The sequence below is a fragment of the Amphiura filiformis genome, chromosome 1 (genome assembly GCF_039555335.1).
Source record: "Amphiura filiformis chromosome 1, Afil_fr2py, whole genome shotgun sequence".
NCBI classification, from domain to species: Eukaryota; Metazoa; Echinodermata; class Ophiuroidea; order Amphilepidida; family Amphiuridae; genus Amphiura; species Amphiura filiformis.
Genome location: NC_092628.1, coordinates 51,110,815 through 51,133,127, shown reverse-complemented (window position 1 = coordinate 51,133,127; position 22,313 = coordinate 51,110,815). Strand labels below are relative to the sequence as shown.

The 22,313-nt window shown below is 37.6% G+C and overlaps 2 protein-coding genes across 4 annotated transcripts in view; both read left to right on the top strand.

Moving 5' to 3' along the window:
- Positions 1–254: 254 nt before the first annotated feature.
- On the top strand, positions 255–11,017 carry LOC140148523 (SREBP regulating gene protein-like). Of its 2 annotated transcripts, XR_011858494.1 has the most exons (6): positions 255–474; positions 1,635–1,782; positions 2,772–2,923; positions 3,390–3,503; positions 3,992–4,169; positions 10,827–11,017. XR_011858494.1 is itself a non-coding variant. In XM_072170514.1 (5 exons), the coding sequence occupies exons 1-5, from the start codon at positions 382–384 to the stop codon at positions 4,079–4,081; spliced, it is 597 nt and encodes a 198-aa protein (XP_072026615.1). In that variant the 5' UTR covers positions 255–381; the 3' UTR covers positions 4,082–8,718. The 2 variants fall into 2 exon arrangements, 1 of the variants encoding a protein (XP_072026615.1); XM_072170514.1 differs by lacking the exon at positions 10,827–11,017 and having other exon boundaries at positions 3,992–8,718.
- Positions 11,018–11,344: 327 nt separating this feature from the next.
- LOC140148499 (uncharacterized) overlaps positions 11,345–22,313 on the top strand; it is a 29,896-nt gene continuing 18,927 nt past the window's right edge. For both annotated transcript variants that reach the window (XM_072170493.1, XM_072170484.1), the window contains exons 1-8: positions 11,345–11,593; positions 12,837–12,989; positions 16,121–16,409; positions 16,961–17,165; positions 17,298–17,421; positions 19,002–19,170; positions 20,234–20,412; positions 21,450–21,605. In XM_072170493.1, coding sequence (XP_072026594.1) covers positions 11,450–11,593; positions 12,837–12,989; positions 16,121–16,409; positions 16,961–17,165; positions 17,298–17,421; positions 19,002–19,170; positions 20,234–20,412; positions 21,450–21,605 — 1,419 coding nt within the window. In that variant the 5' untranslated portion in view covers positions 11,345–11,449. The remainder of the gene's footprint in view (positions 11,594–12,836; positions 12,990–16,120; positions 16,410–16,960; positions 17,166–17,297; positions 17,422–19,001; positions 19,171–20,233; positions 20,413–21,449; positions 21,606–22,313) is intronic.

Sequence of the window (22,313 nt, the reverse complement as noted above, 5' to 3'; positions counted from 1 at the left end):
ACGCTACCTGTCACTCATTCTCAGAAGTGATATTTTCTTTGTTAGCCTTTAGATTTAATAAATTAATGTCATTTAAATCGACTCTGTTTGAAAAATATACAAATAAATTTTGATTAAAGATTTTAAAATGATAATTCAATATGTTGATATTTGTTTTATTTGACTACTTTTTAAAATTATGAGAAATATAATTATAAATTTTAATGAAAGTATGACGATATAAAATAAAGTAGGGGTCAGAGTTCGAATAAATTTGACGTTGGCAATCTGAGAAAAAAGAAATCAACCATTCATTTTAGTGCCGCCCTTGGTCACAGTTATGTTCGGTATTTATTGTAAATTTCGTTGTAATTTCATATTTGATTTGTCGTTAAGTTACGGATGTTTCCGTCACGTATTCTCAGGAAGCGGTGGGTGTTAGCAGTCATATTTTTGATCTCGCTATTTTACTTCTTGAACAGTACTCTAAATCAGGTAAGCTTGCTTTGAAATTGAACATTAAAAATACTTTTGAATTGAGTATTAAAAGTAAACTTCAATGTACTGTAAACAGATATGAACAAAATACAATTAGGGATTCAATCATGTTTCACCGGTGTTCATCACCGATTAACAACGATGCGTCCGCGTCGTCTGCGTGGTTTACTTCGCGAGCGCGAGGGCGGCTACCTTTAGCTGCCCACGCGAAGTAATGCAGACGCGCCGGACGCGAGTTGTTAATCGGTGATGAACAACGGTGAAACATGTATGAATCCCTTTCAACAACAAAAAGAAGCTAAAGATCGTATAATTCACGATTATTTTACGAGGAATGTCAGTCAATCATTGCCACTCAGCCTTACAAAAACTCCGATGATTTCTCTGTTGATATCAGCAATAAAACTACAGAATAAAACGGCAATGTTTAGCCTCTACCTGAAAAATACTGAATTCAAATTGAAAGTTTGCATACGCACAAAGGTTCCAGGCGTGACAAATTTTACGCGCTCTCGCGTAACACATAAGTCTTGCTCGCGTTCGCGTATACGCTACAGTAAAAGTGTGGATTCATCATGGATTAACAACGGTTGGCTCCTGTACAAAGGTATAGGAAGAGTTGTTGAAAAAGAATTGAAAAAGACCATAAAGCTGAATTTATACTCGATCGCCGAGCGATTGCGATGTACCGCTTTTGAAAGTGATGGGCAATCGGCGAATCACCGAATTTTGCGATGCATCACCATCGCTCATCGCTTTTCCATTTATACTTAGCACAGCATCAGCGATTGCAGGCAACAATTAAAATGTTCTAAATGCTACAAAATATTTTTTTAGAATGTCAATTGCTGTCAATAATTATTGCTTTGAATTAATTCAGTACCGAAAGTTAATAATTGAGAAAGGTAAATTAAAAAGCAAAATAATAGATCCAGTTGGTTGAAAATTATTGGTTAATGCATTCATGTGTCGAGCGATATCGCTGGGAAGTTGAGATTTCTTCAACTTGCAAAAGCGACATCGTTTTTGCCTCAGCGATTTGTATCAATTGATCGGCTTGATGCTCTGAAAAGTGAACAGAAGTAAACATTGAGCATGTGTATCATGGATATTTCATTTGATTGATTTATTGTTTGATTTGTTTGATTTGTTTTCAGACACCCACTGGTTTAATCAGCGATCAGTTTGATGAAGCTGCTCCCACCAAGATTCAATTCCCATTGAGACCCAGACTCAGAGTACTACCCAATATAACTACTTGTAGAAATTCTGTGCAAGGAAGAGTATTGCTTGTAGATGAGAAAGGTATGTTGAGTTCTGCATTTTTGTTTGAATGCTCATTGAGTTTGACATTATTATCTATTGTTAACCTTTTCAGCGAAATCTTGGTATTTGGTATTTAACTTGTACTTAAGGTGGTAATGGAGGCATTATGAAAGTGCTCTAAACATGTTTTAAACAGATTAATTGAGTAGAGCAAAGCACCCTCATCAATATGCCTTTTGTTTGAAGCAGATCGGACATACGGTTTTCAAAATATATCAATTTATATTTTCTTTATATCTTATTGTTTTTATCAATAATCAATATAGTTAATGAGCTAAAATGACTGGAAAAGCTCATTAACATATAACATTTGCCAATATTTTGCTAAAAATCCATGCATAAATGTTCAGGGTACTTTTATTTTGCATACCTTTGCTTTGAAACTTGGTCAAAGTGTTCCTAATGTGTTCTAATGTATTCTATAATGAAGCCGCCCCCTAATTTGCATATTTGCATAATTAATTAGCATTTATGCAAATTAGCTCATTAATTATGCAAATATGCAAATTAGAGGGCTGCTTCACTATATAATACATTAGAACATATTAGAAACACTTTGACCAAGTTTCAGGGCAAAAGTATGCAAAATAAAAGTACCCTGAAGATTTATGCATTGGTTTTTAGCAAAATATTGGCAAAAATTACATATTAATGAGCCTTTGCAGTCCTTTTAGCTCATTAACTATATTGATTATTGACAAAAACAATAGGATACAAAGAACATATAAATTGATGTATTATGGAAACCGTATGTCCGATTTGCTCCAAACAAAAGGCATATTGATCAGTGTACTTTACCCTACTCAATTAATCTGTTTAAAACATGCTCAAAGCATTTCCTAATTTCTAGAAAATGCATCCAATACCACCTTAAAATGTCTTTGCAACAACTGACTGGTGGCCATGTGACTGCAGGAGTGTAAACCCAACACTATTAAATCAAATTAAATATTGGTTACTACTTTCAGGCTATGTTTGCAAACGCAACAGTGTTTTAGCCAGTGGATGCTGTGACTCTGAAGCTGAGGGCTCTAAACAACATTCCTGTGATGGTTGCCTTGGTAATGGTTGCTGTGGTATCTACGAATACTGTGTGTCATGCTGCCTACAACCAGATAAGGTGAGAAAATTTTTAAACATGGTATCACACGTCTATACAAATGAATGATTTGTTGTTGTTTTGTTTGTAAAGGGGGAGGTAGAATTTTGAAAGTTTCTTTTTTATGATCAAGGTTATCTTAAAGCAAATGAGACCTGCTCCCACAAAACCTGAATAAAGTCATGAAATTGTGATTTGGAGATATGTCCAAATTTAAAATGCTCAGACTGTCAACTTTGAAATAATATACATATCATTTTTTTGTCCTTCAAAATTCATCTTTAGCTTTGTTCTATCTATTGATTTTTGGCATGTTTATTGAACTATATCTCAAATAAAGCTTCGCTGACTTTTGTCAGGGTTTTGTGGGAGCAGGTATCATGTAGTAATATTCATCAATCAGCTATATGCTTGAAAATACAAGTTTGAACTTCACAGTCCTTGCTAACACCATTTTTTTATCACCTTTCTTCCTCTCTTTCAATAGGAGATAGTACTACAAGGAGTTTTAGGCAAAGCTAGTAATACATTTAAGCTGTTATTCCAGTCTGTTGCGGATCACTTTGAATTGTGCCTTACTAAGTGTAGGACATCCTCAGAAGTAAGTCTATTCACATCTCTGACCTGTATTACAACCCATATTGCAGGAATATGATTTAACTTGGACTTTAACTTTTTAAATTTTAATATCCCTTTGTGGATTTTGAATTAGGTATACAAATTATAGGGTAACTGCAGAGTAGTTGCAGCTGGTACAAAGCAGGGGTCCTTATAGTAGAATGGGAAATTTTCATGTTGTGCACATGACTACTCCCCCCTACTTGAATATAACCAACTCTAGGAAAGTTGCTAAATGTTATAAAAATACATCACATACCATTGGCATCTTCAATAGAATAACACACATTAACTCAAAATGTTAACATAGGATGTTATCATAATTGAAGTCTTTGTTGCGACTGACATCAAAATGTTAAAATAGTTCCAACTATAACTATCTTCTCTACAAAAATACAAGGCTCATTTCTTCATATTTTACCAGTTTACACTTTCAGCGAGCATTACCATCCTCCATTTATATTTTTACAGAGCGTTCAACACGAGAACACATACCGAGACCCATCAGCAAAGTACTGCTACGGTGAGAGTCCACCTGACCTAATGCCACCAAGTAGATGATCCATGCTGCAGGTGCATCTGTACTTACTAAGTATTGCTGCTGTTGTCCCACGAAACAGTATTACAACTCCTATGCAATAATAAACAGGTAAAAGTGCCAATTGTGGCTCAGTGTTTATGACGACTCAAAGATTTCCGTTCCTATATGCCAACCTTTGCTGGTATCTGTTATAGAGCAGTTTGCGTTTCTTTAGGATGGGTTGAAGTTAGGCATTAAATGGGGGTAAACTGTAAGAAGTACCAATATGATCTTGTGTGCAGAATAGAGGCCGTCAGCCTTTTCTGCGGGATCCGCCATCTTGTGGGTACTGCCGTTCTGCATGTCATGCGTTAGACATTACGCCTCCGGTTACGCGGAAGTCACAGCGCGTGACGCATCTCTTCAGTCAAGCGTCAACACAGCGATCTTAGCAACAAGGCACTCCGTACCCACAAGATGGCGGCGTTGACGTCACAATGACTACCTCTATACAGATAAGGAGATGATTAACCATTAAAACTGGCAAATATTCCTGAAGATGAACGGGCAGCTTTCTTGTGAGAAATCTGTAAATCCATCCTTTGAGTATTTTGTCATTAGCAAAGAGCTTTTGCAAAGCAGCTCTGAGATGCTGAATGGTCTGTTTAAGTGCTATTTGATTTGCACTTTTATTGGATAAGCCTGATTTGTTAGCTTTTATCACTTGTGGTCCAAATTAGCAAAATGTGTGATAGCAATTTGTACCTTTAGGCAGGGAAAGTCATCACAGTTTATACAGGGGGCAAATTTTGAAATTGCTTGCATCTTTGCATCTGGTTTAAAACAAGCATCCTGTGGTAACAATGATTCAGATGGGGCGGGGGATAGCTCATCCAGTGAACTGAATAACCTGTACAACTGGAAACCACCTGTCTACCCAAATGGTCACATCCATCCTTGAAAGTAGTATGCAGAGGTGTAAGTCTTCCGGAAATTCCTGGAATTCCAGAAATGTGGCCCCCCTAAAAAATTCTGGAAATGTAAAAAAAAAAAAGATTTTTTAGTGGGGGGCGATACCCTGCAGCCTATTTCCCGGACAAGCCGATTGCACTTCCGGAAATTTGGCGAGGTGCTCACATTTGGCTCGCATGTTTTTCAGGGAGTGGATCGTTACCTCACTTACACCTCTGAGTATGGTATGGGTTCTTTGTATGTATTGAAAATGCTTGCAAGTTAACATAGCATTGCAGCCAAAATATTGGACAGCAAAAATTCAGAATCATTGATTATGTGATTTGTAAAAGCAAATACATATTTTAAATTTGTACTGTATTAATAGTAGACATCAATATTGATTAACCTCTTATTTTACTATTAAATGGGGTTGTGCAATTATAAAAGGGTCATTTATAGCAACTCACAAAGAAAAATGCTCCTTTTTATGTACACAAATATCCAAACCATACCAACACATGCCTAGGGGCTGTCTTTTGGTATTTGTAGGAGAACATTAAATAGCTCTTCTGGAGTTTTCAAGGAGAGCTGTTTAGAGTATCTACAATATAATGTAAGGAGGGAATGGTCAACTAAGGAGAGCTAAAAATAAGAATTATCCACTGATTTCAGTTTGAAAGTCATGTCAGTGAAAAAGATTTCAGTTTGATATTCATAAAGTATTGTATTATTGGCTAGAGAAACAGGGTATTACCGTCATGTGAGCATACATAGCCTAGTAGCAAAACAGGAATTATTCAGCTTAGTGGATAAAGCTCTCTAATTCCTTAATGAAGTCTTGATAATAGGTTAATTTTGTATATGTTAACATGAAGGATAGACCAGCAGCTTTTACCAAAGAGATTAAAGAGACTCTGATCTTCTAAATGTTTGTGCGAGAGTAGTGGACCTTCAGATTATTTTGACATGCAGAACGCAAACAAGCAGCCACTATAATTTGGTTTACCAAAAGTTTGGTAGTGACATTGTATGTGTATATTGCTCGCCGCAGTATCGAATCGCGCACGTAAAGTTAAGTGCGCTGATTGTACAAGCACAGGTACAGGAGTGGTTTGTCAGCATGCTTGTGGGTCAACCGCGAATCGAAAACCACAGTATCGAATCCCGCACGTAAAGTTCAGTGCGCTGATTGTACAGGAGTGGTTTGTCAGCATGCTTGCGAGGCATTGACGTCACTACCGAACTTGAGGTGAACCAAATTATAGTGGCTGCTTGTCTGCGTTCTGCATGTAATAACATGTGCCGATAGATGGAGGTACACTATTTTGGTGTCCACACATCACAATTTAATATGGTGGATTTACCATCTAGTTATGTGCAGCATGGTCCACAATCAGAGTCCAGACTATTTTAAGTCTAATCTGTTTAGCTTCTATACTTTTCAGCTTTGCTTTTTGAAAAATGCTGCGTCCCATTGTTCTGTCCAAGTATATTGCTAAACGTGCATCAATTGTTTGTAAAGAGATGAATAATTGAGAAGTATTTATTAAAAAAAAAAAAATATGTATGTTGAAAATAAATATGACATTGTTTCAATTTTTCAAACTAAGATTCACTTGAGTGAGTCTGCTCTTCCCTTACAAAACTATCATGCATTCCAGGGTCTCCTTTTTAAGTTGTCAAATTTAAAGCAGTGACATTATATGGCAGAATATTCTACAGTGTTAGGGCGCGTTCTCACTATGACTGTTTGATACCAGGACGTGGACTCGATCCTACATCGAGTCCACTTCCAAGCATAGTGAGAACGAGCGAAATAAGTGGTCTCGATCCTACATCCAGGATAGCATCGAGACCACCTCATTGAGGTAGTCTCGTACCTAGGACGTGGTATCAAACAGCATAGTGAGAACGCGTTTACAAGTGGACTCGATCCACTTATACCGGAAATGCTCTATGCACGACCTTGATGGCCGTCGTTGTACTATAGGCCTATACAATACAGTCTACATTATATAATTTTCCATTATAAAATTTAAACATGCATTTTCAACTTTAAAAATTCATAGCTGGTATTATAGAACAAATTTCTACAGGCTTTATTTCATGTAGTAATTTACAACATTTATTTTTTATGTGGAAAAAGCTCGGAGAAAGTGGCTATACACGGAAGTTCGTTTGAGATGCTTGCCGTAGTTTGATGAGCAGCATGCTTCTCGTGCAGTGTGAAAACAACGGCATCGCATGGCAAGATACAGATTTTATCCAGTTTCAGAATTAAACAAAACGACATTGAACTTTACAGGATAGTACAAAAGGATATTATTCAGGTGTAATATTCGTTTTTGAGGTGTACATTTTGCTAGACTGAGTCAAAATTACCAATCAAAAATAGTATTTTTGATAGTGATTTAGAGGTTGTGTTGCGTGTAAATCGGTGTGCTTGACCAAAATCAGAAATAACAACCCGATGTATTTCTCTCATTTTGCACGTATAGGCCTATATAAAATAATAGTTTTTAGAGCGTTTTATTTCAGATCTTTCCTAATTATAGGCCTACATATCACAAAATAACATATCCATAGATTGCAGAAATATATCAGGGGGCCTGGAAATAAAAAATGATCTTTCAAAATTGATAGTCTAGTAAAGTTTGATTTGTGCTGTGAGTTCGGCTCAAAACATGTATTGCAACAGAATTTGTGACGTCATGCATTGATATTATAACATCCGGGTAAGTGGAGTCGATCCTATATCAGCATTTTGGTGTTAGTGAGAACGCTGAAATCAATGTGGACTGAGTCCACTTGTATGTGGACTCGGACCTAGGTACGAGACCCCATGTCTGTAGTGAGAACACGACCTTAGAAACAAGATAGGCCCTTCCCGGATGCCCTTGGCCAAAAGCCTTTGAAAATTACAGCGGGCTCGCTGATACACTCTCCTGCGGGCCCGTTAAATTGTGTTACCAAAGTCCTTCCCTGCTATTTGATTTGTGAATCTGATATCTTTGAAAGTGTCACAAAATGTGAACCAGTGTAACATACAAATCTTAAAATCATTAAACATTTTCATGTTGCATTGTGTGTCAATTTTACATTTCAGTTAGGGCCCATAAAAACTGATGCATACCCAATAGCTATTCAGACCTGGGGGCCTGAATGGCCCTTGAAGATTTGTTCTTATTTCTAACACTGATAATATATCTGTCCATTTATAAATCTGTGAAAATGTTAGTTCTGATTTTTTGTACTGACTTTAATATGTAATTATGTGTTGCTTTATTATTGCAACTTAGGTCATATGTAGCATAATGTAGCATGCATATGATTCAAATCCAAGGTGCATGTGATATGTAGAGAGTGCACATATTGAGGTTAAAGGTTAATTAGAAGTCACATAGGGTCATATTTCATAATGGTCAATATTTCAAAGAATTATATGAATTGGCATTCAGATTACATGAATTCAGCAGGCATGAATTCTGAAGATTTTCACTGAAATGCACTATTACATGTAGCTCCAAACGTGGTTATTGTTTCACTCTATCCTCCTGGAATTGAGCATGATAGTTTGAAGGGAATTTAGTTCAAAGGTCAATAAATGTATATTTATCAAAGGTCAACTCAAATTTACTCTTAAACTGTTAATTATTTGTAAAAGTGAAAACTTTATTTTGTATTACAATGTCAAGTAATAAATGTTGAAAACAAGTTACGACAATATCGGCTTCTGCTGTCCTTTTATGTGTGCACTTTCTATATCTTGAATCATATGCATGTTGTTTGATGTGCTGTATTAACAAACAGAGTAACACAAATTTGGAACGTTTTTGGATCCATTTTGGAAATTTATGTACTTCCAATTTGAGATGTTTATGGCCAACACTTCTTTTGCTCACAAATTCTAAACTATCACAGATCTGTGTTAATGTTTGCTTCAACTGCTGCTTAATACTACTGTCTACATATCCACTGCTTTGCTTGTTACCACCCAGTCAATGCAAGTGGTGATTGTTGCAGTGGCGTAACTCCTATGGGCTCTGGGGGGGCGTGCCCCCGGGCTAAGGGGCACCCAAGCCTGGATAGCCTTTGACACGATAGTACTTTGTTATAGGAAAGAAGTGGAAACCTTTACCCACCATGCATTGAATTACTCTTCATTTGGGTGCCCTTCAATACAAAATTTTTTCGCTTGCAAGCATTGCAACTATATAAATTGTTATTTTAAAGACCTAAATTCAACTTGATTAAATACCAAATTAGTGGTATTTATGCACATTTCAGCGCTACCAGACGCAATTGTTTTAGGAAGAGGGGGTATTTTGTATTCTTGCCCCCGGGCGCCATATGCTACGTCGCTGCAGCTAGTGACGAGTCTCCAAAGTAAAGACATTAGAGAATATGAAAACATTTTGTTTTATTAACATGAACTGCATTGAAACATGATATAAATTTAATCTGAAACACTTCGTAAGTTATTCGGTAGGTCTATGGCTTTCAACTTACTACAATTGATTAGCTCTGCACCATGTTGGTCAGGGGCACCCGAACTACTTTCGCCCCCGGGCACCCTGACCCAAAGTTACGCCACTGGATTGTTGCAGAATCTGCATTATTCTTGTTGTAGGACTATGTCAAACAATGCAGTTGTTAGAAGACACAAAAAGATCAAATTTTATGTCAAAAAGAGTAAAAAGGGGATTTCTCTTTTTAATTAATTACTCTTTTTACTTGCAACCTAAATTTTGTTTTATTTTATATTATTGATCTGTTGTTTAAATCCCAAATCTTGTGTCTCATCATGTCCCTAGAGACAAACTTGTGCATTTATTTGATTAAGCCTTAAACAATGATGTTACATGGTCAGTCCAGCACCAGTGACCTCATTACATTCCATTGACCTTTGAATGTATTGAAATAAGTATTATTAGCCTTTTACTTTGAAAAATTAATATAATAGGGCTGACAGTAGTGCTCTTTTTCGTGCCCCTGCGGTAAACATATAATGACAATCTTACCCAGGGCAATCTGCATGAGGTGTCATTGGAATTGGAATAGGTAATAGCAATATTCAATTTGAGGCAATGGATCAGAGACTGATTTTACATACCGCAACTCCTAAACCTATCGTAAGTCCCCAACCAATCGTATCTCTTCCACAGGATATATTTATTTATATACAGGAGGTATTTTTTGACGAAAGAGACGAAAGGCAAATACCCTCTGCAAACACATTACAACAGATTGATCTTAGAATAATGTGTTTGTACAGCCGCCTATATCAGTAATATATATAGTTGTTCAGACTCCAAATAATGTTTTTGTGGAGAGTGTCTGCCTCTCGTCTCTTTCGTCAAAAAAATGCTTGTAGACAAGGTTTTACGGTATGTGACGTGCTTCCACAAAATGAGTGTAAAGTCGCAAATTGGGAGTTTTGAGATGTTCCAACTGTTGAGTTGATGCCTGTATTGTTGGTATGTGTTCCAACTGTTGAGTTGATGCCTGTATTGGTGGTATGTCCTTTGTGAATGGGGACAGAATTTAATACATTGTACAGCATATATGTCCCCATTCACAAAGGACATACCACTGACTTCAAACAAAGAACAGCAACTCAACAATTGGAAGGTCTCTAAACCCCCAACTTGTGACTTTACAGTTCACTCATTTCGTGGGAACAGGTCATATGTGAGAGTTCTGATGGGTTTGGACTTGCAATGGGTTGAAGAATAAGTCGCAACTGTAAGTAAAATTGACCCCAGATCACATTTGTGAAATCCTTGAAGCATGCAGCCTGAAAAATCAAGTATGATGTTTTTCATTCCTCAGAATCTATTTTGGAGATGATGTGGCGATGACATGGCAGTTTAGTCGGCAGATGTAGAATGCTTTTTAACTCACAAAGAAAGTGTTGAAATTTAGTTTAGTTGAATATAATAAATGCTAGATGTGCCGCTGTGGATTGCCTTTTGCCTGTGGACAGAAGAATATTTGCATCACAATGTGAAGGCTTAATTACTGAAATACCAGTACATTTTGTATCTTTGTGAAACAACTCAATGTTATGATTCTGGTACCTGTAACTTGTTAAACGATATCATCACAGAGCTGTTATACATCTCAAACATTCAACTCGAGCACATTGCTTTTTTCATGGATCTGAAACGGAACTAAGTTTGTATCAAAATTGATTGGATACAGTGAAGACATTTGTCCAACAAATCAAGCAGACTACAAGAAGGTATTCAATTCTACAATGAGATTTGAATACTAGTAGTGACATATTCAGATACCTGTGTAAAAAGTGTTGAAGATAGAAATTAAACACAGGTGGTACACACTGCAGCAGTTTGCAAGCCAACATTCAGTCAGGCATACTTTCTACGGGCAAATATAACGCCCTGTTTGAAACCCAGATCTGTCCAAGTACTCAGAAATCCAAAGTGCCAATCATGGATGACACAAGTGCAGCTAATTCAGGCAACTGGTCACATGGGTTAGAAGGAGGAGAGGGCGCTTCATTTCGTCCATTCGGTGTTCATTGGTTAGATTCGGCGCTACAGGAAACGCTGTTGCCAGGAACACCATGGGAACAGGTAAGAACATTGCCGAGGTAATATTTATGTGAAGAATTCAGTTGCCAACTGTGGTTTATGTCATGTGGTGGATTGTGTCATTGGTTATACCGGTATTGACCTTTTCGGTAAATCCCATAAGCCTTTGTGAGTATACCTGAGATGTCGTCATTTGACATCACGCCGACTTGCAATGCGCAGAAACGATGTTCCCTAAACAAAGGATCGGTGTCAGACAACGTGACGTCAAATGACGACATCTCGGGTGTACTCGCAAAGGCTTATGGGATTTTCCGAAAAGGTCAATTGTTATTTATGGCTCCTATTTTATATTTTGAGTAAATATTTCTTTTACATTCACTATATTTAGTGCCACTCTCCAATGACCCATTACAATAATATCTCTACATACATCAACAATAATACAAAATGTACATAAGGGAACAAACCAAAAGATCGATGAAGTCCTATAAACGAAACTAGTTTCGTTTAGGGGGAGGGGGTAAAAATACTAGATTACGTTTGTAAAAAACATCGGTCTGAAGAATGTGTCATTATTATTATTATGTCAAAATGTTTCAACATTTCTTTATTACGTTTCTGGCAGGGAGGGAGGGGGTCGGCTGAGAAACGAAACCAGTTACGTTTATAGGACGTCATCGATCTTTTGGTTTGTTCCCTAAGGCAGTCTTTACATGGATATTGAAGTTCGCATCCGAACTCTTCATAAAAATATTGGAACCAATGTCCATTCCAAAGAGACTGAGATGCACACCAAACACTAAATCAAGATCCCAAACATCATCCCTTGGCCTTTTTCCCACATGAGATGAGGTAGGCATAATCATCAAACTGTTTTTGATATGTCAATCATTTGTAGAATATACTTCTAGACTCTATTAGTAATGAATGGATCTAGGACTGCCCATAATAATATTGCAAAAGTGACTAAAGGAAATTTGGGAATTCTAGCATGTGTAATAGTACACAGATCTATCTGAGCATGTCATGAAAGTATAAATCCCTTCAAGCCATAATGTAAGATTTTATAATATGAAATTGGTTATTTATTTTCAAACCTGAATTTTTGCTGTATTATATGTTTGTACCCTAAATTGAATTGGATAATTTGTTGTGTTTGTAGGTCAACAGAGCAATTTCAACATAAAATGAAATGAAACCCCTTTGGACATAATAATAATATTTCAGCATTTTGAGAAAAGAAGAATAAAATCAAAATTTGACTAATTTATTTCTATTCTAGGTGGAAGAAAAAGTAAGTCGTGGGCTTATTGGTAAATTGAGAAGTAGCCAGGAGTTTAAAGACATGGAGAAGAAACAGATGATTTTACAGTTACTTGGAGCAAAATTTGTAGAGAGATACCTGAAAGATGAACTGTATGTGCCTAATATATTGGTAAGAAAAGTAACAAAGTGGTTCATTTATACAGTAGATATAAACATATTTTGATATTTGATTTACTTATTTGATTGAACACATTTTGGTGTGCAGTTGCAGGTTTTGTAGGAAACAAAAGTTGTTGGGCACATGTCTTGATTCCCCCGACTGTTCTGAAATTTTTGGCTTGCTTTGCTTGCCTTAAAGGTCCGTAACCCGATCGACAGCATCATCCCCGATTTTTTCATTGTTGATGAGGTTTTGGTATCACATAATAGATACTATTTTTCTCATTACTATCCTGAAATTTGACGCTCCAAGTCGATGTATTTCGGAGAAATCATGAAACACAGCGGCTTTTACAGGCTACCAGTTTGTAAACAATGGTAAATACTTTGGATTTCTGGGCCGTGAATTATGAACGAAATAGCTCGAAATATCAGTCTCCTCAACAGCTACTTTGGTTTCAAGCGTCATACACATTCTGTGAAAAAGCGAACCACACTAACTGCTGAGGAGACGCGTCTAAACGGTGTGCCGTATTTAATTATAAAATTTCCACGATGGAGGCAGCGGGCCGATTAGCTCAGTCGGTTAGCGCAAGCGCTTCATGTTACTACCGAGAGGTACCGGTTCAAAATCCGCATGCGGAATGGGGTTTTTTCCTCTCCATTTTTAACCCAAACTTTTTTTTTATTCATTTGAAATGTACATATTGCAAGGGGAAATATATTTTGTTTCCTTTTTTTCTGAAACGGTACGAAAAAAACAAATATTTTTCGTTCAATATGGGCCGGGCATTGATTGTACAGCATGTCAGCATTAAATTCGTCATACGAACGGAAATGGTTGTTGTTGCTTGCCTACCCAGAATGCAATTCACGTATACCAAGGTATTGGATTGCAAATTTGGCTATTTATTCACATTTACGCCGAAAATGCTCTCGTTTTTTCACAAAGCAGCATAAAAGGGGGCGATATTTGATATTATTATGTAATTTTAAAGACAATCCATATCCAAAACCAATAGGGTTACCCCCCTTTAATAGTTAATTCCCCAATTTCCCCCTGATTGGGTGCATTTCCCCTGACTTTTGACAAAACTGGGGTGCACATGCCCCCCCCCCCTTTGCATGCACGCCACTGGTAACAACAGCAACAACAAATATGGAGCACCAACAGATGGCATTTTAATTAGCTGCTTCTTCAAAATGCCAAAAGTCTGAGAATTCCTAATATTGATGAGATAGTTTGTTCCAACTCTTTGGTCCAAAGCAAGATAAAGATCTATCTGCAAATAACATGCTGGGGGTTCTGAATTCAAGAAAATGAGGTGATGATGTTGATGACCGCAATTGTCTAATAACTGGTTGCAGCTGAAGCAACTCGGAGATGTAATAAATAAATAAATGTAGATATTTATATAGCGCTTTATGCCGTAAACAGCCTCAAAGCGCTTTACATTTATTCCGCCGTTATTAGAATATGTCGGAACCACGTTTGCTGCCTACAAATGGCGCAGGGTTCATCAGTACAACGACTGTGACTACCCCTAACAGCTTCCCATTGCACCTGGGTGGGGTGAGGCAAGCGTGACAAAGCGCCTTGCCCAAGGGCGCAACACGGTGGCGGGACGGGGACTCGAACCCACGCACGTCAAGCAAGCTCTCAGATTATGAGTCCAAGGCCGGAACCACTGAGCCACCGTGCCCACCGTAATAAGGTGACAGTTTGTGTTGAGCCTTGTAGACCAAAAGGAGGACTTTGGATATGGGAGCCAGTGGAGCACTATGAGTTCAGGTGTGATTGAGTCAAATGTTCTACACTTGGCAATCAATGATCCTGGCTGATGTGCATTGAACACTTTGGAGTGTTATGAGAGATTTGCTGATACTAGTCAAAAGACTGTTGCAGTAGTCCAGTAAAAGTCATTTTGTAAGATTGCAGCCACCATTGCAGTTGAAAGCACAATTTGATCAACATGAAAATGATCAAAATTGGTATCAATTGCTTGTCATAAAGTGTTATATTACATTTTGCCCATTACGTCAGACAGACCTTGCATTGAAAGATGTGACTAGTTGGGGACTAGTAAGAAAGGTACTGGTGGAGGATGTTTCTTTAAAGTGCTGTCTACTGGCATCAAACATATGCTCAATAAGTTATATGAATTGTTCTTTAGAGGAGGTAAACTTTCTCCCTTTAATGTTTCATTTGGTTTGGCATAGAACGAGGCCACCTTTCCATTACTATCACTCCACATGCCAGCAACAAAACGCAACTTTATGCCTTTTTCATAGAGGGCTCTGACTTTTTCAGACTAATGTTGCTTTTCCTCCAAGTCCAAGTCACAGTGAGTCAGGTCTTCAACAATAAAGAATGTTTCTCCACGTAGAGCTTGTCCTGTACTTTTCATGATGTACGTATTGTCTTTGTAACGCAACAGTTTTTGACGAGGGCGTGGGACCTTGTTTCCTCTCCCTTGTTGCGCACGTTCAATTTCAATATCATCTTGTCCAAATTTAGTCTTGATGATATGATCCACCGTTTCCATGACAATTTCACTTGGACCTTCCGGTATGCCAACCAACTGAATATTATTTCTGTGTGAGTGTCTTTCAAGTTTATTGGTAGAGTTTAAACCGTTACACACAACTAAATTTGTTCACTTATGTGAGCTTTCGACACGACGACTCTGTGTCTCTTTCAAACTGATGATGACTGGTTTATTGATCTGGGATGTCACATGACGAGCTGACGATGTCATGTGACAGAACAGGTTCATAGACCGGTGGTAGCTGGTGGCGGCCTTTGTCCTTATTCAGTGAACTGGGGTGGCGTCTGATGTTGATGGCTTCCCTTACACCTCGATTAAACCAATTGGAGTCCTGGTCTAGCACTTTAACATCCTTCAAGTTTGTTTATGCTCTCTAATAGAACTTGAGCCTGGTTGGTTTGACTATCGATAGGCTGCAAGGCATTGTCAGTTTTCGTAGAAAGTTCCTTGAAACAAGTATTCTGCTTCTTTAATTGGGATTGTAAATTGGCTATTTCCTCTCCTTGGAATTCAGCAGTTTTACAAATATCAGCTTTAAAAGTGTCCAGCTCAATCCTCACAAATGTATGTGATTTTCTTTTAATCTTTAAAGGAGCCACCAAGAATCACATTGCTAAAAAGACAACAGCTCCAACGTACCATGCAGAAGTTCCTCAAAGACAAGCTAGATGATGTTGCACGATTTCATGATTATCTTCCTGGCACACCTGATGGTGGTGGTGAGAGCAGCCAGAGGGGTGAGGACAGCAGACAACAGTTGCATTCGGTAGAAATGAGAGTGACACAAGAACACATGACAAGTGTGTTTCAGAAAGGTTTGAATAGACATCTGGCGATGAATGGGTTTACAGCTGAGCAGGCTAGGACAGACAATATACCAGGTATAAATGCATGCCCCATCCATAATATAAGCATTCCCCTATTAATGGTCTTGAGTCCACTCTGTTTGCATGTCTCTTGTGGAGGGCAAAATAGTTTACTTTTGGATTATTTTACCATTAGCCCATCAGTTTTTGATTCATAGTGAATGCCATTGGACAAACTTTTGCAATATGCAAGCTTAAAGACGCTGATTATCGTTTGATTTAAGGCTTTTCCTTTCAGATGCCGGAGACCATGCAGTGCAAAAGGCGATTCTGAGTATAGAAATATGGTCTGGATATTGAATTGCACTGGCTGTAGCAAATTAACTGTATACTGTATTTCGTCAAATAGTCGCCCCCCCCCCTCAAATAAACGCCCCCACCACTTTTTTCAACCATGATGTTTCAAAAATGCCGATATGTCCATGTTATCTTGTGTAGTAAGCTTACCAAGTTGCCCACGCTATGTGTAAATAAAACATCCCCATTGTGTACCGTTACAATTGAACAGTATCAAAGACAACAAATATGTATGGTATTGTAACTTCAGTTCTTCATGTTTTCAATAGATCCCAGTCTGCCATCCATGAATTGTTGGAGTGGTGCCAGTAACCTACTAGGCCATTCCCTGTGTGCAATACTACAGCGAGATCCAAACAGATTGTCTTATATCTGTAAGCGTCTCGGAGGTAAACAGCTACCAGCTAGTCTCAGGGAATTCTTATGGGCTGAGATGCTGTTAAGACACAATGATAGCACAGTCTATACAGAGAAGTAAGTAATTTGCTATTGAGTTAGCTCATATTGTGCTGGTATTGAACTTTCAAAAAGTGACTGATTTTTTGACATTATTTCAATAAATTTAAAAAAGAAACTTACATCATTTTTTACTTCCATTTGTACCAGGACAACAGAGAAGTCTTTGCGGAAAACATTTGCTAAGATGGTGTCAAAGGGCAAGCTGGAATTGAAGATTTCTAAGGCCACAGAGTGCCCTATAAGTGGTTTAATAAAGAAGGCTGTGCAAGAGGTTAGTAACCACATGTGACAATCTTATTTTTGATGTTTAGTAAAGTTTTGATATGGTATAATATCTTGGCTAAATTACCAGCTTTGTTGTCAAATCAAGCTTTCAGACAAATTTTGAGCTGATCCCAGTTAGGATGGTTATTTCTAGGTGTAGGTTGATCAGGGTTATGCACCTGTGTCCCTGAATACTTTCAAAAAGTGACTGATTTTTTGACATTATTTCAATAAATTTAAAAAAGAAACTTACATCATTTTTTACTTCCATTTGTACCAGGACAACAGAGAAGTCTTTGCGGAAAACATTTGCTAAGATGGTGTCAAAGGGCAAGCTGGAATTGAAGATTTCTAAGGCCACAGAGTGCCCTATAAGTGGTTTAATCTTGGCTAAATTACCAGCTTTGTTGTCAAATCAAGCTTTCAGACAAATTTTGAGCTGATCCCAGTTAGGATGGTTATTTCTAGGTGTAGGTTGATCAGGGTTATGCACCTGTGTCCCTGAATGACGCTAAATGATTTGTGCCATGTCTTGGGCCATAGTGATCACTGATTTTCTGTAAATTGAAGCCTGCGGGTTTGGTGCAGCACACTATTGACCTCATATTTTTATCTTCATTGTTGTATAAATGACATAAAAAGAAATATAAGAGGCAATAAATAAGATTTGCCTAGAATGGAGCTGCCAATCCATGCACCCTGTCCTTGTCTGGCTCATCCAGGCAAGCCATATATACTATTTTAGGGGATGCTGGTGACAGGCCAAGTTGGTGACATGATCTACTTCTTAGTCAGTAATCTAGAATGACATGTATGGGAGAGCGTGGCGCAATGGTTAGGGTACTTGCCTTTAGTGGATGAGGTCCCGGGTTCAATTCCCGGCGGTGGTGATTTGCTGGGATATTGACTTGGAAAAAAAAAGTCTGAATTTAATTGGCAACATCTGTAGATTAAATTCAGACTTCCACTCTCCCCATGGTTCATTTAGAATTGGGTAAATGAATCATGAAAGTACTCCGTCCTTCGGAGGGGATGTTAAAAACCGTCGGTCCCGTGTGCAGAGACCCATACCTATACATGTATCTCACAGCCAGTTTCGAAAAAGAGTAGGGTGTTAACCCCTGACTGTTCCCAATCCGTCCCGGTATTCAAATGGACCCCAATGGAAATAAGCTTCAATAGAGGCTTTCTTGGGTTATCCAGGGTTGTCAAAAACCCGAACAAATCAAAATGTCTCCACTGGTTGAGTATTGTTCTTGATGCATACGTATGTCACTGAATTTTCAAATTACCATCCAACAATAACATGTGGTTCATCTGAAATGTTATTTGGAAACTTCTGTGTATCATTTTTATTGCCAGATACTGTTCCAATTCAGCATATTTTTTTCAGTGGACAAAGTAATCAAACTGATTTTGATTGCCATTTTTAAAATGTTACTGTCAAATACTTTTACTTAAAATTCATTAGTTCTGATATAAAGGTATTGCAAGAGAAAATTTTGAAAATACAAATATGTTTAAAAGAAATGTGATTTGGAAGTTATATCGCCACATCTCTTCATTCTGTGTTTTTTACTTTATCAGAAATATGACAAGACAGTGTGTATGCAGCAATACAAAGGAACCTCTTATACATCTCAGTGTAGTGAAGCCTTGAATGTGTTATATACATACAACAGAAGCTATGAACCATACCTGGTACACTGGCTATTCCCTCTACAAATTGCTTTCCATGACATCGGAGGTGAACTAGGTGAGGGTTTTTTTTTTTTTTTTTGCAGCCAATGAATGACATTATAGTAATGATATCATTGTGGTCTGTATGTATTCAATTTGATTGAAATCAATATTCTATTATTGACGCAGATAAAGAAAGTGGCATAGTGTCTCGATATGTGCATTGTATTATAGATTTGTGATTTAATATTCAATACAGCACCTGGATCTGAGCTTAGCTTCCTTTATATGATTACAATTCTCAAACAGTTAAATATATCACAATTTTGATGTACGATTTAAAAATCGTTATGGATAAAATGCAGTAAAATATATCCACAGCAAACAGCAATCGCCGCTAATTAGTGTATAGGATTACCAGTTAGTGTATTGAAAACAAAACCTGGGTTTTATCTGAAAACAAATCAAATTTTCTTGTAATGGCAATATCATATGGGATACTGAGCATGCGCAAATCATAAACATGTGTAGAATAGAAACTCGGTGGTATCTCATATCGTGTAAAATGGTATGCTTAGCCTGAGTCGCTCGGCCTATCTCGAACAAAATCGCCATGCGTAGCTGTAGAAAAACGAGAGGATTCGCCGTACTATCACAGCAATTTTTGATACAAAGATATAGGGATGATGACACTGTGCAGTGCTGAATGTTGATGCAGAGCTTGTTGATTAGACTAGCATCAATATTCAGTATTCAATATTCTTGAGATATAAGTAATACATAGTTTTTAACCTAAAATTAGCATTTTTTGTTCCACCATTTAACTGGAGCTGTATTACAAAACACACCTGTGGAGGTTTGGGTCAATGGACTATTCCATTTAAAATCCAATATTATAATATACCCCCTATGGAAGGCATGACCTTAATATAATCCATACAGGGGTGTAGATTTCAAACGGAGTCACCCATTTAGATGAAATTTATACTCACTGTGTGGAAGATTAAGGTTGTGTCTTCCATATAGGGTGTATGGATTTCAACTGGAACAGCCCATTACAGAACAAGCCTGTGGATGTATGGGCCAATCTTATTAATTAGGTTATCAACCTATTTCTCCATTTGATTATCATTTCACAGAAGACCACCCTTATGAGCTAGCCTTCTATCTCAACCTGTTACAAAGCAATACCTTCCCTCATTGGCCAGAGATATATGCCATTGCAGAGCAGGCAATGGCAAGGTTACAATCAGGAGATATGGAGCTGTATCAGCATCTTCAGACATGTTCTACCACCAATGTCAAAGTTGATCCAAAGGTATGAAAGAGGTTGAATACAAAGTGTCTGTGGAACCACTCACAGAGCTGCCAACCCTTCTTGACCCTGCAGAAGACTTCCTCATTTGCTGACAATCTTCTGTATTCTGCAAAACATATTAAATCTTCTGCATTTGCAGCCATCTGGCTAGATCTTCTGCATTTACAGCCATCTGGCTAAAAAAATCAAAACAAAATCAATTATATTCCCACTGTCCTGTCCTTTTGCAAAAAAAAAGTTGAGTACTAGCCTTGGAAAGGCATTTTTAAGGGTCTCAAAAAGCTAAAATCCAGGAGCTCTGGGGTGCTGATCCCAAGCAAGGGCCGCTGCCCTTGGCCCAAGAGCGCCACATCCTAATCTTTTTACACTTCATAGAAATCTTCTGCATTTATATATTCCAATGTTGGCAGCTCTGCAATCAAAATTGAATATAAATAGTGTTTGCTGCAGGATTCACACCCATCACTTGCTACATTCAATTAATTTAATGACTGGCATTTCTATTTTCTGAAAATGTTAAAGAGTTTAATGGTACCTCTAAGATAACTGCTTATCCAAAACACAGAATCTCTATCTAATGTGGATAGTACCCATTCTTTCTGACATATTTATTTTATGCCTTTTAAATAGTACAAAACACCACTGTTATAGGGGATTTCAGAATGAGGTCACTTCCTTCATGCAAGCGGATCATTAATTTATTTGTGCTTAGATTTCTAAATATTTATTGTAACTAATAACTGGTTTTGCACTATTGTATTGTAAATCTGTGAGACATCAACCCTGGTGTTTAATTATTTATATAAACACCAGTTTACAATACAATATATTAGCTCTTTGTAAGCAAGACCAACAGCTTTATTCTTCCTTCCAAAGGACAAGGCACTCTCTCATGGCATATTTGTTTTACATCCTACATAGCATGAGGAATAAAGAGAGCAGAATTCCTAATTGTTAAGTTAAATAGGCATACAATATCATACCAAATCACTGTGTGTTAATGCTTTAGAGGTGTTTCTGTTTTAACTTGATTGAAGGAATTCATGGTTCAGTTATTGGAGGATGAACGCAAGAAGGCAGCATCGTTGAGCTGGGCAACTCAGCAGAATTCATCCTCTACAGATGGGCTTGCTGATAACTCCAAGAGTTTGTTGGCCAATCCTGTTGTATTTCTACGCAAATGGGTGGGAGAGGTGAGTTGATATATAATGTATTTTGAACAAATAAATACATTTGTTTAAAACGACAGCATTTGAGAGCAATGCTATGGAGATTTGATATCAAATATGCTTGGTTATTTTGAAGGACAATTTCTAAGGGGTAATGTTCTTATAGTTATATGAAATAACTTGTATTTGTAAAGTGTCATGTGCAAGGATGGATCCTAATGTTTTGCTCATGCACTCCTAGTAGTAGAACCCATTGATATGTGGATGGGGAAGGATGGCAGTGTGATTTGCAGAGTGTGACAGCTTTACATTAGAGAAAACACACTATAGAAAAAATATTAAATTTGTGTACATCGTGGAACATTCAACTACGCTTGTTACTCGCGACTAATTATGCTAACTACACGCTGCATACAACGCTACTCTCACGCGTCCGAATTAGCGAGGCTATCTCGTACAACTGCTTACTACGCACAGCCATACAAAGAGTATGTTCCACGATGTACACAAATTTTATAATTTTTCTATAAATATATGTTAAAACAAATGCAAGACAAGACTGTTATTTCAGAGGTGACCAAACTGTGTTTTGTCTGCTAGTGTAGGTAGCATGCATCTACCCCTGGAATGATCCTGGCTATTCAAGCTGCAGAGCACTAGTGATTTGAAAGCCAATTATTTTCAGAATTACCGTTGTTTGCAACATATAGAATCGCTATCATATGTAATCAC

Excerpts from the sequence above, each read along its gene's own strand:
- LOC140148523 (XM_072170514.1), top strand. The coding sequence starts at position 382 with ATGTTTCCGTCACGTATTCTCAGGAAGCGGTGGGTGTTAGCAGTCATA. Across the intron at positions 2,924-3,389 it reads GCTGCCTACAACCAGATAAG|GAGATAGTACTACAAGGAGT; the intron begins GTGAGAAAATTT and ends CTCTTTCAATAG. Across the intron at positions 3,504-3,991 it reads AGTGTAGGACATCCTCAGAA|AGCGTTCAACACGAGAACAC; the intron begins GTAAGTCTATTC and ends ATATTTTTACAG.